This window comes from Melitaea cinxia, chromosome 11 (genome assembly GCF_905220565.1).
Source record: "Melitaea cinxia chromosome 11, ilMelCinx1.1, whole genome shotgun sequence".
NCBI classification, from domain to species: Eukaryota; Metazoa; Arthropoda; class Insecta; order Lepidoptera; family Nymphalidae; genus Melitaea; species Melitaea cinxia.
The window spans coordinates 11882388-11903274 of record NC_059404.1 but is presented as its reverse complement, the minus strand read 5'-3'; the positions used below and the strand labels follow the sequence as shown (position 1 = coordinate 11903274).

The 20887-nt window shown below is 33.5% G+C and overlaps 2 protein-coding genes and 1 long non-coding RNA gene across 3 annotated transcripts; all 3 read right to left on the bottom strand.

Moving 5' to 3' along the window:
* Nucleotides 1–2238: 2238 nt before the first annotated feature.
* LOC123657616 lies at nt 2239–5857 on the bottom strand. The gene is made up of 4 exons (XM_045593139.1): nt 5846–5857; nt 4968–5414; nt 3032–3509; nt 2239–2360 (listed from the first exon to the last, which is right to left on the bottom strand). Exons 1-4 carry the CDS (start codon nt 5855–5857, stop codon nt 2239–2241), a joined length of 1059 nt encoding a protein of 352 aa, XP_045449095.1.
* A 3-nt stretch (nt 5858–5860) lies between these two features.
* LOC123657615 lies at nt 5861–8468 on the bottom strand. Its single transcript, XM_045593138.1, has 2 exons — nt 5993–8468; nt 5861–5916 (listed from the first exon to the last, which is right to left on the bottom strand). The coding sequence occupies exons 1-2, from the start codon at nt 8466–8468 to the stop codon at nt 5861–5863; spliced, it is 2532 nt and encodes an 843-aa protein (XP_045449094.1).
* Nucleotides 8469–18795: 10327 nt separating this feature from the next.
* LOC123657847 lies at nt 18796–19325 on the bottom strand. Its single transcript, XR_006743781.1, has 2 exons — nt 19166–19325; nt 18796–19077 (listed from the first exon to the last, which is right to left on the bottom strand). It is a non-coding gene; the product is annotated as an uncharacterized LOC123657847 (long non-coding RNA).
* Nucleotides 19326–20887: the final 1562 nt, after the last annotated feature.

Sequence of the window (20887 nt, the reverse complement as noted above, 5' to 3'; positions counted from 1 at the left end):
AATTTAGCAGTTTTGTAGGTATCACCTAGACAGTCAGGAGTATCAAGTAATGGTAGCTTAACACAAAACCTACCCGACTTAAGTCGATATGTATTTTCTACAAAATGCTTCTCGCAAGCTTCTTCACTCCAACTGAGTAAAGGCCGTTTAGGGAGATCTTCAATTTCCCAGAATTTAGGTAGAATCATTTCATCTATATCATTGGGTGATAATTTAGTCAGAACAAGGTTACACTGTGCAGATTTAGGAATTTTATTATTATTATTATGACATAAAGGGAATGAACCACAAACTATCCAGCCAAATTTTGAACTTCTCAACTTTATTTTAGCGTCACCAATGTATCTAGTTTTATTACCTATAATATCCCAAAACATATCGGAACCAATTAATAGGTCGATGGATCCTGGATCGTAAAATTGTGGATCGGCTAAAGGTAAGTTATGAGGTAAGTTCAGATTTTTTAAATTCATACAACACTTAGAAATATCTCCCATTATTTTATCTAATACCATGCATGTTAATTTTAAATTATATGAACTGTTTACAGAACTCAGCTTCACAGTACAAGTTTCGATGACATTGTTTAAAGCATTATTGCCTATGCCAACGACCCTTACAGCATCTATGGTATTAGTATTCAAAGATAATTTTTTGATCAAGGAGCGAGTAATAAATGAAGACTGGCTTCCACAGTCCAAAAGAGCACGAACTCTTGTCGCTTTGTTAGTAATCGGATTAGATACTTCTATAAGCGTAGTTGGTAACAATGCTTGACCGTAAAATCTATTAAAAAAACACATGGAAAATTCAGCATCATTAGTGACTGCATTACACTTAACTTCCTTTTCTGGATTGTGAAGTAAGCTGTTATGTTTTTTTATTACAATGACAAGGTTTCATTCGGCAATCACTAACGGGATGCCCCTGCCTTAGACAATTTACGCATAATTTATATTTTGATACTTCGTTTAATCTTTCTTGTATATTTTTTGATTTAAAAACAGGACAATCATATATTTTATGATCATCATTACAAATAACACAATAATACCTGTGTGGCTTTTGATTTGTAACAGCAAACGTTTTTGTGTAATTTATATTCTGATTATATTTATTATTTTATTATATTTGTTTTTATTCATAATACCTTTATTAGAATTATTGTGGTTTGGTACGACACTACAAGAGGTACTAGGTAATCCTTTATTCATAAAATTATCATTTTTATTACGATATAAAGATTCTAAAACATCAGCTCGATCGTTCAAAAACTTATTAAATAACTCTAGTGTTGGAATATCATCCAAACCATTTCTATATTCTTCCCACTTAATTAGCGTTTGACTATCTAAATTTGATGACAGCATGTAAATTAATAATATATCCCATTTATCTGTCGGTTGATCCAGACTTGTTAGAGCACGCAAATCTTTATTTACCTGATCCACCAAAAAACGAAGCGACCTATCAGATTCACGCATAATTGGCTGTATGGAAAATAAAGATTTCAAATGATGATTAATCAGCGCCCGTTTATTTTTGTATCGCTCACAAATAAGGCTCCAAGCTTTGGAATAATTAGCAGATGACACTTCAAGATTTGAAATTAGCCTAGCAGCATCACCCTCCAAATAAGATGAGAGATAGTGAAATTTCTGTATCGGCGTGATGCGATTGTTATTATGAATTAAGCTTTCATAAGTGTCATGGAACTGAAGCCAGCGGAAATATTGGCCGCCGAATTTTTCTATTTGTATTTGCGGTAACCTTATACCTAACTCGCTGTGATCGTGTAAGCATTGAGATTGATCCTTGTGATCAACGTTGTGATCATCTATTATTGTTTTAGCCATTGCTATACAAGAGATAATATCATGTTCAATATTATCGCGTTCATCCACTTCAACATCAATGCTTTCCGAATTTATAACTTCAATTTCGCTTTGTAAATTATCAAATTTGACGGACAACGACTCGAATTTTGTTAATTTTAAATTTAATTCAACTAGTTCAATATTTGACACTACCTCCTTTTCTTTAAATTGAGCTAAATAATTCTTAAATTTAGTGATTTGTCCTTTTATAGAACTACGTTTTACTATTAATTCCTTCAAACAAGAATTAGATAACGATGACCCCTTTTCAGTCATTTTGCCAACCGATGATTATTACTTTATAATATAAATATAAATTTGCAAATAATCAAATACGTTTTTCAATGCTCACGCGCGCTGTTCAGCTCGGAGTGCAATCAGGATTTAGGTGCAGGTTACGCAGCTGATGACGCAGCCCGGCCTCAAACCTTCGCAGCTGCGGCCACCAGTCACTGGAATGTTCGGCAAACAATTTTAAATAACCTGGGATACCGATAATTTCAACTTGTTATACCTAAATTTTTTATAATTATCTTAGACAAATATTTTAATGTGCTTCTAAATAAAAATAATATAATTATAATTTAGTGTTTAATATTATTATTTATTAACTACTCTTACTCTTAAATAATAACCAACATCAATAAATTACAGAATTAGAATATAGCACAAATAATTTAATCAATTATTCAATGCGTAAATGTATTATTGTAACTGTTAGGTATATTCTTCAAAAATAAGCGATATATAGTTTTTTTTTTTTAATATTAATGCGGAAATAGTATTTAGTTTCAAAGGAAATAATATTAATGGTTATAAAACACCAAAATTAACATTTACTTTCTTTGTTATAAAAATTATTTATTCCGATGTGGGTAGGTAACAAAAAATTATGTACTAAAATTTAAGAACTTATATTAATGAAATAGTTTTAAAAACTGAATATGCTTTACGGATTTCTTGTTTTGTTACTTAATTATTGTTAGATACTGGGTTAAAAAAAATAAACTTGTGCGCTTTTAAGACTATATTAGCGTTTAAAAACAATTTGAAAATTACATAAACTATATTAACGATTCGAGGAGCAATTCAAAATTTTAAATTTTTGAACGGGTATGACAACAGTCATTGCGAAAGCCGCTGATTGGTCGAACTTGCATCCATACGACCCCCAATGTTGCCAAGTAGTTTGGACATGCCCCCGGCCTTGGAAGCACTGGCATCCAACGTTCTCTCTTCTGAGTCTTCATAGAACAGAGGACATATTCGAGGAAATGTACGTCTTATGATTCCTGCACAGGTTTGGATATCTGCGACTCTGGATATTCCATCCTTTCCTGGTTTGGTGGATATTATTCGTCCTAAGCTCCATTTTAATGGATGAGTATTGTCGTCTTTGATGACGACCATGGTGTTAGGTTGTAGGTCAGCCTTATGGTGCTTCCATTTGGTCCTAATTTGCAATTCGGAGATATATTCTTTGCTCCATCGGTTCCAAAAATGTTGCCTGATTTGCTCTAGGTGTTGATAGCGTGTAAGCCGGTGAACCGGAACTTCAGCCAGTGGTTCTGCTACAGGAGCTGTCAAGGCACGTCCAACCAGAAAGTGAGCAGGAGTCAGTGGCAAAAAGTCAGTGGGATTGGTAGACAAGGGACTAATAGGTCGGGAATTCAATATAGCTTCAATCTGTGACAGTACCGTGGCATACTCTTCAAAAGTTAGGCGTGCGTTTCCAACCACTCGCAGCAAATGATGCTTACAAGATTTTATGCCACTTTCCCACAATCCACCAAAATGAGCCGCATACGCTGGGATAAAGGAGAATTTAATATTTTGACTAGTTGCGTATTCAATTATATCATTTGAACTCCTTTTTAAGACGTTTTTGAACTCATTAGCAGCTCCGACAAAGTTTCGACCATTATCGGATAATATCTGATAAGGTTTACCTCGCCTAGCAATAAAACGCTTCAAAGCAAGCAAATAAGAATCCGAAGACAGGTCACTGACTAGTTCCAAATGCACCGCGCGAGTTACGAAACAAACAAATAAACATACGTAACTCTTTGTTATCTTAGAGCCCCTACCCTTATGGTTCAATATGAGCATTGGTCCAGCGTAGTCAACACCACACTGATTAAATGGAAAGGTGGGTGTAATTCGTTCTGGTGGTAAATTACCCATAATAGGGGAGAACGATTTACCTGACAGTCTGGTACAGGTGACGCAGCCGTGGACCGTGCGCCTTGCAAGATTCCTACCTCCAATAGGCCAATAAGATTCCCGTATATTATATAATAGGGCTTGTGGCCCGGCATGATGTAGAATTTTATGTTCGTAACGAAATAACAACACTGCAAACCAATGTTTACAAGATATTAACATCGGATGTTTTTTGTCAAAGTTAAATAATAAAGATTGCTTAATTCTCCCCCCTACTCGTAATATTTTATCATCTCCCATAAATATATTTAAATTGTTAAAATTGTGTTTTAATTTTAGTTTTTTATTACAAGAAAGTAATCTATATTCATCTGCGAATGTTTCTAATTGTGCCAGTTTTACCAAAGTCTCATTGGCACTTTGTAACTCATCAACAGTAAGAGAGCCCTGACGAATATTATTTTTATAGCGTATATTGTGTATAAAACGCAATACGTATGCACAAGTCCGCTTCATACGATTAAATTGTGAAAATCTTTTAAATGGGAATAATGAAATTTCGGACGAGCTGACTAAAGAATTAATAGGTTTAGATTTTATTTCAGGTAAACAAGAAATATCTATTTGTTCGTCATGTGACTGACTGCAATCAAATGCAGGGTCACGAAGAAACGGTGGTCCCTCCCACCACATAACACAATTTTTGAGGTCTTCCAGTCCGACACCGCGGGATACTAAATCTGCTGGATTTTCCTTGCCGCTGACATGACGCCACCTCAACGTATCAGTGAGCTCGTGAATCTCAGATACTCGGTTTTGAACAAAGGTTTTCAATAAATTAGGAGACATGCGCAGCCATCCCAATACTATGGTGGAGTCACACCAGAAAGTAACGTTATCGAACTGACAGTTTATTGATTCGCGGATTTTATTATAAAGCCTAGCACCCAGTAAAGCGCCACAAAGTTCCAATCTCGGGATGCTTACCGGCTTTAGAGGCGCAACCTTTCCTTTAGAACAATACAATCTTACGGTTACCGATGAGTCATGATTTATGGTACGCACAAATACACAAGCCCCGTACGCGACAGACGAAGCGTCACAGAATATGTGCAGTTCGATGCGCGCGGGGTTGATACCTACAACGTGACGCGGCACGCGTATATCTTTGAGCATAAGCAGAGAAGTCGCGAAACGGTCCCAAATGCGTGAGACGTCAGCGGGAACGACATCGTCAAAACCTATTTTTAATAACCATAATTTTTGTAATAAAATTTTAATTATAATCACCGTACAACTTAACAATCCCAAAGGGTCATAAATCTGACTAATCTTTGATAAAATGTATCGTTTTGTAATAATTTTATTGTCAATCTCATAATTTGTGTTAAAATGAAATTCGTCACTAATGTGAAACCAACCTAATCCTAATGTTTTAGCGTGGACATTATTACCTAATGATAATTCTTTAGATAATTCGCATACTCCGTTTTCGACTTCATCTAAATTAAAATTAAACATCCACTTGCGTAACGGAAAACCACCCGATAGTAAGTGACTAGATACATTTTGACAGAACTTTAATAATTGATTTTTGTCATCGTGCGTCGTTAATAAGTCGTCGACGTAAAAATCGTTGCTGATAATTCTAGTGACATCCGGATCAGTACTCTCAACTGCCAATTGCTTGAGACATCGACAACTCAAAAACGGAGCGGAGGCGGTTCCGTACGTAACAGTACAAAGTTTATAAACGCGAATAGGTTCTGACGGGTCGTCCCGCCATAAGATCAATTGAAGGTCACGTTGATCCTCATGAATTAAGCACTGGCGAAACATTTTTTCAACATCAGCACAAGCTGTGTACTTGTGCTGCCTAAAGCGTAACAATATAGCAATGAGATCGCCCTGTATCGGTGGACCGATCATTTGGAGGTCATTCAATGAAATACCCGTGCTGGACTTTGCACTGCCGTCGAACACCACTCGCAGTTTTGTAGTCGTGCTATGCTCGCGGAGTACACCGTGATGCGGCATTATATAATGAGGTTTTCCGTAGTTATCAGCTAGTTTCATATGACCCAAGCGTATGTACTCGTGAATAAAATCGCAGTAAAGTTTTTTATACTCCGGATTACGTACTAAGCGTTTCTCGAGAGCTAAAAACCTTCGTTCCGCTTGCGAATATGTCTCGCCTAATTTATCGGGTGAAATTTTGAAAGGAATACGTACAACGAACCTTCCGTCAATCGTGCGCGTAGTATTATTAACGAAATGTTGTTCGCAAGCACGTTCATCCTCACTGTGCGTATCCCGAGGCGCAAACGTTTCTTCTAGTTCCCAGAACTGTCGTAACTGAGTATCAATCGCATCCGAAAAATTACATTGAATTCCGTACCCTTTATTGCGTGAAATAGAAAAAATAGGCCCAGAAATAATCCACCCTAACTCTGTGTCTAATAAGAAAGGTCCATTCGGTAATTTTATTTTATCTGTTTTTATTAAATCCCAAAACTTATCAGCTCCTATTAAAATATCAATATTACTAGTTTTATAGAATTGCGGATCTGCTAATTGAATGTAATCAGGTATATTAAATTGCGTGTATTGTAGTGGCATCGCAGGTATGGCTGAAGTAATGTTTGGCAAAACAAAACATTGTAATTGTGTTTTATAAGTGTTGGTCGTCGATACGATTTCAACGTCACATATTTGCGTTGATTTTGTGACAGAGTTACCAACACCTCGTATTTCGAACGTGGACTGTATAACATTAATGTGTAATAAATCGCATAATGATTTTGTAATAAAACATCTTTCTGATCCATTGTCCAGAAGGGCGCGAACTACATGTAACTTATTTAAGTCGTCCGTTATTTGTATTAGAGCGGTTGACAATAATACCGGTTTTAAATTGGCTGAATGAACACAGTTAGTATCAAGGTGTGCATTATTTGCATTAATACTAGATGCGTGTGTTGACGAGTAAGGTGTGAACGGGGAGGCGGCAGAGGGCGCGGGTGCGGTCGCTCTGACTATCTCGGGCGCCGCAGGCGGCACTGACAGTACACGACCATCACTCACCTCAGTGGCATTACTCGCATGACTTGTGAATGTTGTATTAATATTATAATAATTATTATCGGGATGCACTAACGAATTGTGTTTCTGATTACATCTACGGCACGGTCCAAACCGACAATCGCTTACTGTGTGGCCTAAACGTAAACAATTTATGCATAGTTTTTTATCATTAATGAATTTAAGTTTTGTTTCTAAGTTATAATCGAGAAATGTTTGACAAGCGTACAGTGGATGACTTGCGTTACACAACAAACAGCGCTTTTTAGTATTATTATATAGTTGACGTTCCTTCGGCTTATTTGTGGAAACATTGCAGTGAACTTTAATTGAATTTTGATTGCTAAGTTTTTTAAAATTATGATTTTGTTTGCTGTGAGATAATTGCAATGTTTCTAACATATCAGCCCGGTCAGTAAGGAACTTCATTAGGCTATCAAGTTTTAAAGATGTCGAGGAGTTATCATTTTTTGAGCATAGCGTACCTTTATGTTGCTCCCACTCACGTTCCGTGCTGGGGTCTAATTTAGAAACAATTAAATATATGAGTAAAGTATCCCAATATTCCACGGGTTCATTAAGGTTTGATAAAGCGCGTATATTCTTTAAAACTGTGTCTATTAAATTGCGTATCTGAATATGTGACTCCTTGCTGATACTATTCATAGTAAATAATGCTTTTACATGATTTTGAACAAGTAATCTTTGGTTGTTGAAACGAGTTTGAAGCAATTCCCAAGCAATTAGGTAATGACTTGCCGAAAATTCCACCGAGTTTATAACTAATTCTGCACTACCCTTTAGTGATGATTTTAAGTAATGAAATTTTTCAATGTCGCTTATTTCACTGGAGTTATGTACAAGACTTATGTAACTATCTCTAAACTGTAACCAATTCCCAATTGAACCATCAAATATAGGCAAGGATATTACAGGTAATTTAATAGTTGGCTTTTGTGCGGATGGATTTAAAGTGTCAGTGTCCTTACATAAACTTAACAAATATTCAGCTTCAGAGATTGCATTATAATAGCTGCTTTCAAACAGCTCTCGCTGTGTTAATTGATCATCAATATCGGATACAGATTCTTCTAGCTTGGTTTGTATATTATTAAATTCACCGAACATAGTAGAAGCTCCTTGAATACGCAACTTTAAATCTATTTGTTTTTTACTACAGATAGTTTCGTTTTTTAAATTACTTACATAATTCGCAAATCTAGTTAACCTGCCTTTGAGTATACCGCGTTTTTTAATAAGGTCTTTTACTAGACTGGTATCACTTTGTCTATACGGAGAATTATCGCGAGATTTAGGTGCTAAAGTATCATGACCTGGCTCAATCATTTTAGTGGAAAGCGACAAAGGGGGGTACTTACAGTATTGAGGTTTTTAAATGAGATGCGAAGTAGTTGAAGACGCACGGCTGGTATTAGTTGACTAGTAATTACTGAAATTTAGAGAATTAAATAGCATTAAACAGTTGAAGTGGAAGTGGGGCGGGAATAGATAGGATGGCTGGCCGTACCTATTTGCGCGTTTTCAGATACAAAACTAGCTTCCTTCAGGATTGATTATTCCAACGACTACCCCTTGGCTTCTCCTCTTACTGCATAAGCTGCTATGGACTTGGATGACTGCTCCCAGACTTGCGTGTTTTTCCGATCGCTGCCGCTGGTTTATTCGTTTTCGAATTGATGTGGCTCCGAATGACCAGTTTATGTTAGATACTGGGTTAAAAAAAATAAACTTGTGCGCTTTTAAGACTATATTAGCGTTTAAAAACAATTTGAAAATTACATAAACTATATTAACGATTCGAGGAGCAATTCAAAATTTTAAATTTTTGAACGGGTATGACAACAGTCATTGCGAAAGCCGCTGATTGGTCGAACTTGCATCCATACGACCCCCAATGTTGCCAAGTAGTTTGGACAATTATTAATACAAAAATTATTAATTTGCTTTAGAGGCAATTTTGTATAAGTTGTAACGGATGATTACGGAACAAAGGATGGCACTTATCTGCTGTTCCTGGCTTCGAAATTAGGCGTGAGCTTTATTGTCTGCACTGTCCCTTTCGTTTTACTTGCCAGATTTATTGTATTTCTTTAGCCTCGGCTCTGGTTCTCGTATCGGGCTGGTTTTAGATCGACACCTCGACGTGACCTTTTCTCGAACACGATGGCGAATTTTGTTTTCTGAAATTTCTCCTTTAATATTAGTTCCCCTCATGGGCCACCAATAAATGTCTTCAACGACACCCTGGGGCTTAATTGAAACCCAAAAATTTCTTCTTATACTGTTTTATTATAATTTTTACAATAATTATTGTGTGAGCTAATGTTATCATTGACTGAGAGATTTAGTGACAATTATGTAGGTAACTTAAAAATAAATTATTAATCGAGACTATTGATGCAACTGACGAAACGAATTACTCGCGGCGCTGTAATTCGGAACATTTAAGGCTAAACATAAGATATATTAAAATATATTTTACAGTAATATTTTTATTTTAAAAGCATTACAGAATTAATTGAGTAATAATAATAGAACAACATTATGCTAGTGGTTCTAAATATTATTTAAATTTGCATCGTTTAAAGTGTTCTTCAAGTCATTTTAATTTTTAATATTATTGCGAAGTTTATGTTAAAATGTATTCTTAAAAATTTTATTATGGACAGAACACTGGAACGGCTTTAAAATAAGTAACACAAAAAAAAATGTAGATTACATTACTACCAAAAATTTTAGAAAAATATACTAAAAATTCATAATCTTTCACTTCAGCCTGTTATATCCCACAGCTGGGCTTAGGCCTCTTTCCCCATGTAGGAAAAGGAGCAGAGCACGTTGCTTCAATGCGGGTTAGCAGATAATCTCTAAAACTATATAACTAATGTTTAAAAAGTTATTTTCGAGTATCATATATAATAGAAAAATTTGCGGCGGAAATTTAATATTCGTTGCTGTTATTAAATTTTCTTCTAACGTTTCACTTAAGGCGACCACACATTATTAGATATTTCTATTACAATTTATTAACTGACGCTACAGAGAACTTCCACCTAGCAAATTCAATAATCTCAGTCTAATTCAAGCTTAAGGAAAAACTAGTCGGTGAATATTCAGAATAGGGCAAAGAATAAAAGTAAAATAATTTAATATGATATGGCTTAATAATATTAGTATGCAACATAATTGGTTTGGTCTCATTCAGGAATAAAGCTTAGTCTGACAAAATTTAGGTTAGGGCGAAAAGTACTAATAAAGTTAGATAATATGTTATCTTAACAACAAAATGTATGTGCATGGCTTAAGAGCGTTGATTCTTGAATATTTGTAGATACATAATATACATTAATGTTCTTACGATAAATTCGTATAATGTGCGTCGAGATTTATATATCCTGTCCACGTTTGTAGGTAAAGTACACCGTAATACATTATTCCGTAAGTATCATACATGAGGGAATACTGAAGAGCGCGACAGGACGGTAGTGTGTGATGAATATTTCAACTGACCCGGGTAATATTCTGGAGATTTCTGGCCGGTTGTACATGCTTAGGAATTCACTTATTGAGTGTGTAATTTTATATTATACAACTTTTTTTATCGTCTAAAATTTTTCTTCGGTTAAAAGTTACAATTTTTTTTAGTAGAGTAGTTGCAGGTTTGCAGGAAATATGACAGTTGCAGGTTCAATTTTCGATTGACACTATTTCTATATCTTTCTAATTTATATTCTGTTAGATTATTTCACAGCATGTTTTGGAAAGCTGATAAAACCTATTATCAACATAAGTAGCGATCATTAATCAAAATTACAAGCTAATCTGAACTGTGGTAGATTAAGCTCCAACATTTTAGCTGTATAAAGAAGAGGCTTTACCTAGCAGTCAATCAGTCAAGTCATTTCGGTTCACTTCAATAAACGTCATATTTTTTGAACCAAATAAAGCATGTTAACAATAAGAAGCTGATGTACCTTTTGTATGCGAACTTTCTAGAAATTGGCTAGTCTTAAAGTAAAAAAAAAAGGATTGTATTGGTACAAGGGTCATTAAAATTGTATTTGAAGTGTAAGTATGGAAAGAGTCCTTGAAGACTACAGCCTATTAAATTGAAGTGCCTGCCTATGTCGACTAAAAATATAATGATGTATGTAGTACACATTAAGAATCTTACTAAACTATTGTACATTGATTGCAGTCGTTCTTTTGTTGGTGGAGTACTAGATTTTATGCACGAGTATACTTTATTTTAATGATTATTTCCGGTATATTATCCGGTTTCTATATTCAAGAAACGATTTGTTTTGCTCACGAACTGTTAACATCTAAAATCGTAAAAATGTCTATAAAGAATTCGAAAGCTAACCAAAAAAGTATGTTTGTATTTATTTATGCACGTAAGAAGTTATACTTCATTGGCTAGCTAACCTCACGTAGCTAATTTCTTATTTGTTGACTAGCTAACTTCAAGTCACACCTGAAGTGTGCGCGCGCAGTCATTGGCTAGCTAACTTCACGTTGCTAACTTCTTTTTCGTTGAATAGCTAACTTCAGGTGACGGTGTGCACGTGCACTCATTGGCTAGCTAACTTCACGTTGCTAACTTCCTCTTCGTTGACTAGCTAACTTCATGGTGTCGGATTTTTTCGTGACGGTATGCAAGCGCATCGTATAAATTTACTTTCATAATTTTTCCCTAACCCACCAAAAGAAGTACAACTTCAAAAATTGCTGAATTGTTTGTGCCGTTCTCATGTAGCACTTCGCAGGAGATATAGATTTTTATTTATATAGATTAAGCACAAGAATTATCTTTCTCATTCCGTATAAGAAGTCAAAACAAAACTACGCGGCAATTATTGTAAGTAACAGTTATATAGAAATAATGCGCTATCAGGTTTTATTGGGGAGAGTAGTAGTATATTAATAATATGAGACACGTAGCGGCATAAGTACCAAATATTTATTAGATTGGTTTATTTACGTGCACCGCGTCGAATACGAATGTAAAATACGGGTACCGTCGGCTGGATAAGATGATAAATTTTACATTACATATATATTTACCACTATGTCTTATACCCTTATTATAGATATTATATACATAGCCCACAGAATTAGCAAGTTGAAGTTGCAGTGGGCTGGACATCTGTGTCACAAGACCGATAGCCGTTGAAGCAGACCTCTCCTAAAGTGGAGACCACGTCTTGGCAAACCCAGTGTGGGACGTCCTCCGGCCTGTTGGACCGACGATCTACGTAAGATTTCCGGTGTGGGCTGGATGAGGATTGCGGAAAACCGGGATGTCTGTCGCGAACTTGGGGAGGCCTTTATCCAGCAGTGGACTGCAATAGGCTGAACTGTAACTGTAACTTATACCCTTCTCCAACAGGGTGAAACCTGCCTATGTCCAATTGTGGGTAATTATATATTGAAATATTTAAATATATTGTACCACTATGGTGGCAAACAAGCGGTCAGTCCGCAAGATGATAAGTGGGTACTGTAGCCGTAGAACAACTTCAACACCATAAACATTGTAATCGCTTTAACAATCTATTCTTTCGAGGAATTCTAGCCAGGCGCCGTCACTCTATGTACTTGCGCGCTATAGTTATCTACCACTCGGTCGAGCGGTCTTGGGCCGTTTGCGGACCAAATTCAGTGCGGTTGTCGCAAGCGAATTGTACGCACAGTCGCACAATGTTTTATTTTAATCGTTCCATTCGTTCGTCGTACCTACGATACCTCATACGATACGGTGCCTCAGATGCGTTTCATAATTATGATTCATTTAAGAGAACTTACTTTTAAGATAACTAGATTTCGTATAAGAGAACTTGAAACTATATTTATTAATAATTTAGAAAAATAAAATAAAACAAAGGCCGGGTACATACATTTTGATTCTCCCTGCCCTTGTTTCCTAAACAATATCTAATAAAACTTTTTCAGGATTTTTTCTAGAATAAAATTTTATAACCGAGAATTTAGTTAGAAGGGGTATAAATTTATACCCATATTTCAAAAAAAAAAAGAGAAAATAAAAATAAAATTATCTATTGCTCATTATAAAAAAAAAAAAAAAAAAAAAAAAAAAAAATTGCAAATTTGACTTCTTACTTTTAGTTTCTTTTATCAGAGAGAGATTAGGTTATAGATATTGTCTAAGGAGTCATATTCTATTGATGAGATCTAGCGATATTAAAACCGTTTAGAGTTTAAGTAAAAAAGGGTGTTGCAGGTTGAATAATTTGGGAACTGAAAATTATTATTATTATGCAAAAATATTTTTTACACGAAAAATATTATTTATTTTGCATCGTTCTCGCTTATTGTGTTATTTATTTTGAATTGCAATTTATATCAAGAACAATTGTAGCATGTTTTGCATAGCTATAATAAAAAGCAAAGCCTGCGTTAACGTTGGTTAAGATAATTGAATTGCCAATTGACTATTTTGTCTATCGAAGTAAACATTATGCAATATAAAAATTGATAAAAAAAATTAAAACTTGATTTTTTTTTGCCAACTATGATTATTAAAACATCAAAATAATCGTAACCAATTGTTGGGCGTTTCGCCAAAATGGTAAAATAATGTCCTAATGGCGAAGCCTTTGACATCTTTGCCAAGCTCTTTAAGGAAATTCGCGTAGTTATTTAGGATGTAATATAAATTGTTTACAATGATTAAAAGTTACACTTTTTTGTGTTTAAATTAACGTGGAGTATAATTTTCATATTAAATTTATATGTTTAACAAAACGATCACACTTACAAACCCTCGTATACATATATATATATATATATACAGGGCTAGCCGCAACAAAAATTAGACAACATAATAGTAGTTTTAGTAGACTACACCAGAATTTTTTAAGACGTTGTAGATTGTGTATTGAAGCTAAAGGAAGACATTTTGAAAATTCGCTATAAATAAAAATCAGTCATAACTGTTTTAATTATTTTATTTATCATGAATGGTAATTATATCACACACAACCAACCTAATTTATCTTAGAAATGAACAATAGGTGCTTTTAAAATAATTGATTAATTTTAGGACATTTTACGGCCTTGTACATTTAAAGGCAGTTTACGGCTAAAATAGGCCTATTAAGTACCACTTTTTTTGTATTATAATCAAAGCTGAGGGTCTTAGGAAATTTTTAAAATTACTAAAAAGTCATGAAACTTTTTCGTTTTTTTTTATTAAAAGTTCAAAATTGAACTCCGACTCGCTCAAACCCAAATTATTTATTTTCGATCTGAATTTTTAATAACTTTTATTAATAGTAGGAAGCTAGGTATTTTATCTGTGAGAGTACAACTCATAAGGACTAAGACACAAAAAATAAAAATAAAGAAAATGGCTTAATTCATAACGAAAAAAAAATTTTTTTAATAGTTAGGTCGAAAATTTTAAAAAATATGAAAAAAAATCATATCTCCTAAACTACAAAAAATAGCAGAACATACATGGGGTATTTCCGAATACCTCCAGATGTCAGCAATCCAATAAAAAATTTTGGACGTCACCCATTGGACCATCCTGTGTATATATAGAAAGTGTAGAGAATATAGATACTACAACAACCTGGCTACAATAACAAATACAAACAACACAAACACAACAAACAAGTAAAAAAAATATTATTAGATATGTCATAACATAACAGAATAATAACAGTAATCAACCTAATAGTCAATGAAATAAATTATGAAAGAAAACTGAATACAAGGTTTTTTTTTTATTAAAAATTATTTTATTGTTGGAATAGAGATATCCTTAGTGTGGAACCACGATAAGGAAACCAGAATCTGATGATATGATCCCAGAGAAATCGAGGGAAACCCTCGAAAAGCCGCATAACTATTTACTGGGTCTACCGATTTTGATGATTTTTAATTTAATCGAAAGCCGATGTTTATCATGTAGTCACATTTAAATTTCATCGAGATCTGATTACAACTTTTGGAATAATCTTTGATAATGCGTATTTACTTGACTATTTTTTCGTCTACTTACGTTGTATTACTTGTCGATGTAATTGAAGTCGGTTTTTTTTCGTTTGCCAGCAAACACAATTATTAATAAAAATTATCAAACTTATAACCCAAAAACATATATAAATTCATTTTTTACAGTTTTTCACAGTTTACTACTATCCTATAAAATTGGGTTTATTTTCTTATTGCATATTATTTGTGTGCGTCTGTATTCTTAAAACAAAAGAAAAAGTAAAGGAAAATTATAATTCTCGTAAGCCATTACGATGTTACACAAGTTATATTTACTACTGACGATTGTAATAAATTTTAATATCATTCCCAAATAGATAAAACCGCGCCATACATAATAAATACATAAATTAATTTCATTTAGTTACATCAAGTACAAAACCAAGATTATGTATTCTAAATAAAAACAAGAATATTCTTACTGGTATTCGGTCTTTGAATTCCCTCAATAATGGCAGCCTTGTTAAAATAAAATACATACTTTGCTGAGAGCTAAGAGGATTTCCTTTATTAGTGTTGTTATGTTCCTTAAGCGCACTCGTGTCGTGGCATGCATACAATCACAAACTACTTGAACGAAGCAATTTGTAATTTACCTCACATATTATGACAATATTTATACACATCACAAGAGCAATACACACCTTGGAGTAGCAGTGCTAAAAAAAATTTAAATGAGATAACTCCTCGCCTTATTGCCTCCACTGGTGACAAGAGGGCTGGTGCATTTTATGCTCAGAGAATCGGCATAGCGATTCAACGGGGAAATGCTGCCAGCATTATTGGCACGATTCCACGCGGACATGATTTATACCAAAACTATCTGTAAATATTTAGTTCTTAAGTTGTGAATTGTAAATATGTATAATGTTTAATAAACTATTGTTATTGTTAAAATAATAAAAAAAAAAACATCATAAGACTAATAAGCTAATAATAAAAGACAACAATTGTCAAAAAATGTTGAACGTAAATAAATTAAATAATTAAAAAAAGGTAACAATTTAATACCACTACTTACTATCCTTTTATTTATAATACTAAAAACTTATCATCAATTGTTACTCAAAATAGTATAAAATTTTATGTTCTAGTTTGAGATAAATTTAGTTGACGGTTATTTTAATAGATTCTAAAATGTATAACTCGCAGGCTACGATAAAATAATATTATTAACATCACACAAACTCAATTTAAAAAGGGTAAAAGGCCACATTTTGTGGCTGTCAATGTTCGTTGGAAGTTGAATAAATAATGTAATGATTATATTATGGTGTTCGTTGTTTTCATAATTTTCACATTTTCGAAACACCCCAAAAGCAGGAAAAATTACGAAGAAAATCCAATACATTATTTAGTCATACAAGTACTCTCTAAACACGAATCTGTAAAATTTTCTTAAATTACCCAAATAAAGCTCTACTCACTGCATAATGAAGGGTAAGGGGTATATTATTATATTTCACAACATCCACGGGCTCTTAGTTACCCACGATATTTGTTCTACATAAAATGTTTGTTTTATTATCGGCGTGCGTTTATTTACAATAGTTTAACTCGAGTAAGGGTAAGGGGTAGGTAATTATATACTTTTTTAAACAAATTTTATCGGTCATGTCAATTCTAATATAATTGACTATAAAAACTTATTACAACTATTTTTTTATCATTTGTTGAAATTGAAATTTTCGCGACTGTTCAATAATACGTGAAGTCGAAGTGGGGCTGTGACAAATACGGTAAGCGCTTATTCTTAAACCGCTATATTTTTATAACAATGCATCAATATCTATAAAATACACACTTTTATACAGAATACACATCAAACTATAAATATTTAAAATTAATAAATAATCATTTAAAGTATTTTTTGAATACTATTAGTGACTGAATATGTTTGTTGTTAACCAATTAAATTTGATTGATTTAAATCAATTCAGATAATTATTTATTTGAATTAAAAGAAATTCAAAAATTTATTTTAGATTTCGGTATTATTTAATTAAATTTGATATTATTTTAGGTTTCTGTAATAAAAAAATTGTAATCCAGCTGTTCAAAATATTTTTTTTTTAATTTATACTCCTTGAAGAAATAAGAGATTTTAGACGAAAATTGATTGAGCAGTCAGGTCCCATAATTTCGGCAACTTTCTCTCATTATCCACGTCTTTTAGATTGTGGTGAAGAAGTCGTAAGGACTTTAAGATTAGAAATTGTAATTAATTATCTTTTCTTAATTCTTACTAAAAATGGAAATTTCATAATTGTATGGAGTTACAGGTTAAACGAAAGTATTCTTTATATCCCAAGTCCGTAAATAACTTTCTGAAAAAGTTTCTAACGAAAAAACTAAGAAGTATGTACAGCAACCAATTTATTGTCTTGTTTTTTTTTTTATTTTGTTGTAGTAAATTTAAGGGCTCTAATGATGTTGTGTACATTACTACCAGTATTAAATTTTATAAAAACAAAATCATTACCAAAAAAGGCAAAAGCAAAGGAAAGAAGATATTTTATTTATTTTGATATAATAGTTAATTTTTTATTTCATTTATATAAACATGACGAGCTATAATGTTCTCCAATATTATTATTTTTACTTTTCGGACTAGTTTTCATTAAATTCCAAAATTTCCACGTTCTCATAAACAAACTATTTTCTCTGTTATAGTTTATTTAGTTATCATCCATCAATTATATTAATTAATCAATCAAAAATAATAATCAATTAACATCACAGTCATGTCAATATCATTGATTCAGTTGTTCAGCTCAAAACGGTCATTTTTGTCTTGTTTTTGACACTTCATAAAGTTTACGTTTACGTCCCAATAGCAATTTGTAAACTGAAATATTCCATAGTAAACATTGTAAAAATTGTAACGTTGTATACAGTTTTTATTAAAAACGTAGCATAGCTGCGTAATAGCCAAGACATAAATCATAAGGCACAGAAGTTTGGATAAGGGTCCCTTCATATTGTCTACAAAGAGGAAGTAAAAGCGATATATTGTTACGTCTAAATTTCTTGAGATTTATAGTTGTAACAGTACAACCAAAAACTTTGACCAACTAGAAAAATATAAGTTTGAAATGAAAATGGTGAAGTAAAGTTTATCTAATTTTTACTATAATATAATATATTATGTAAAATAAAAGTGTGGTAAATATGATATGATTGAGTACGTGCTTAAGCTCTTATCTTATAATATTTGATTACAAAATTCAAAATAATAACGTTTATACGTTTATGTATCCCTTAAAGCTGAAGGTGAAATGCTTAACAGATATTACGGTACTCTTCGAAAACATATAATCTACGTTTACAACTAAATCTCGTGATTAGTCAACACACTCTAACGGCTTATGTGAATGCCACCAATTAATCTTCGTAGAGATCTTAGGGTGTTTCACATTGAATATTGCTCGACAGAGTTAGTACGTCGCAAAACATTTGCGGTGAGGGGATGTATACCTTATAAAACATAGCTTGATCTCTGCGACATTTGTTAAACTGACATTCCTAGGGTTGTATGATACAGAAAAAAATATCGATATTAATTTTCGGCGTTTCTTACTTATCGATGCCATAATTATAATCGGTACTTAATAAAATGAAACAAATATTTTAAAACATACATTTATTTATTCCAAAGGAGTACACCCCAAATCAATTTCCGAATCACTTTCAAAATCGCTAGAGCAATCTTTTAAATTTATAATGAACTCTTGGTCGCAAATATTATCAAATCGAACGTCCCGCTCCCAATCTTCTTCCATTAATTTTCTGCATTTGGTAACTACCTTTTTCCAATCTTCTGCAGATACATTTTCAACCGCAGTGTTTAGTAACTGCAGCATTTTATTTGCCGTAAAAGGTGGTGTTGTGTTAGATCTAGCAGCGTAACCTTAAAAGAAAAACATATTTTAATATCATAAATTATACAGGAGTTAATACATATAGAACATGTCTAACTGAAATCCGAGCAAACAAACCTTTTACTTGGGCCCAGATAAGCTCGATCGGATTATACTGGCAGTGATATGGAGGCAGTCTTATGACGTTATGACCCTTTTCTTGGGCTATGTCATCTAAGACATACGTTGGTGTGCTGGGTTTGTGCAGATCAACGAGTCTCAATAATTCGTTTTTAAGCATTGTTTCATTGGCCTCTATTCCTTTTTCTTGAAGCCATGCAATTATTTCTAACTTCCTGTTTGCCGAAGTTGGTGGTTTGTGCTTTTGGACCGAGTGATATGGGGCGTTATCCATAATTATATAATGTGGCTCCTTCAAATTATCTAATAATTTTAAAAACCACTCTTTAAATTTTTCAAAATTCATTTCTTCATGGTATTCATTGGTCTTCGTAGATTTGAATGCCAATAGGCAATTAGGCACAAAACCAGATGACGTCCCAGCATGAGTTATTATTAGTCTTTGACCTTTGCCTTCAGGTACTTTGGTGGTCGATTGTGTCGTACCATCGGTCCAAGCTTTGGATACGGTATGATTGGCGTTTAGCCATGTCTCGTCTAGAAAGACAACTTTTTCCCAATTTGTAATTTTTTTGACTTTCCGGAGAAAATTCACTCGAGCAAGAGCAATGTCGGTTCGTTCCATTATAATTTTTCTTTTGTCACTTTTTTTATAGGAAAATCCAATATTTTTCAAAATTTTCGATAGTGACGGCAAGCTTCCTTTAAACAAGTCTGCGTCTTTTAGGGACACCGCCAGTTTTTTTAATGTAGGTAATTCGCCCCGTGTATAATAACCATATACATGATTGCGAATCGCAACGGCGTCAAAGTCGTCAATTTTTGTGACAGGAGCAACCTTTCTTCTTTTTTTATTTGGCGTTGAAAGCTTTTTTTCCTCGTCTTCAATCAATACTGCGGTTGAAGTTTCGCCATATTTTTTTTTACTGATGCGAATTACTGTCGCAAGTCCAATGCCAAGAGCATCTGCAACTCTGTCACAAACTTTTGCCATGGGTAATAGCGGTCCACCATTTTGGTTTTCTCGCTCAAAATATTCACGTAAGCGAATTACAAGCTCACGACTTTGACTGTTCAAAACAGTTTTCTTCGTTCTCTTTGGCATTATGCCAACAAACCTCCACAAAAACTAACAATAACAACAAAGAAACTAACAAAAATAACTAAAGTTAACAAATTAACAGCAATAGTACAAAAACAAAGTGATGAGAACGGAAAACACGTAGCGTATACAAGGCGTTAGCACTCGTACTGAGGAGAATGGCCGAATGGGTCATATCAAACAATATGGCGGTGCGTTTGCGCCATCTTTTTGAAGAAGACACGCCGCGACCAAACTTCTCTCGAACCCCAAAGTTGTCGGAAGGAATATTACGAGTAGGTTAGAATTTAGATTTTATTTACTCACTATTGTAAATAATGTTATTTTTTTTTTAAATATTCAATAATATTATTTTTTTCAATTAAATGATAAATTAATTTTGAATTAAGTTTTATACAAAATATCGATAGTTTATAGTCTGTGGTCACGATGATTAATCGCTTATCATTAATTAGCTCAGCATGCCCATAAAGTATGACATTGACTGGTACGATTGTTTGCACTGTTAAATTCTGAACTTCATAGGCGCGATTTTACTGACAGCTGTCCCAGAGATCAAGCTATGTTTTATAAATAATAGGAGAAATCTCCAAGCGATGTCCGTCTCTTGAGAGAGA

What these genes read in the sequence shown, in the direction of transcription:
- LOC123657616 (XM_045593139.1), bottom strand. An exon ending in GTGCTAGGCTTTATAATAAA is followed by an intron (nt 3,510 to 4,967) that starts ATCCGCGAATCA and finishes ACCAATCCCACT; the next exon opens with GACTTTTTGCCACTGACTCC. An exon ending in TGGGGGTCGTATGGATGCAA is followed by an intron (nt 2,361 to 3,031) that starts GTTCGACCAATC and finishes TCGGTATCCCAG; the next exon opens with GTTATTTAAAATTGTTTGCC.
- LOC123657615 (XM_045593138.1), bottom strand. Translation starts at nt 8,468, where the DNA reads ATGATTGAGCCAGGTCATGATACTTTAGCACCTAAATCTCGCGATAAT. An exon ending in CAGTGCAAAGTCCAGCACGG is followed by an intron (nt 5,917 to 5,992) that starts GTATTTCATTGA and finishes GTTACGCTTTAG; the next exon opens with GCAGCACAAGTACACAGCTT.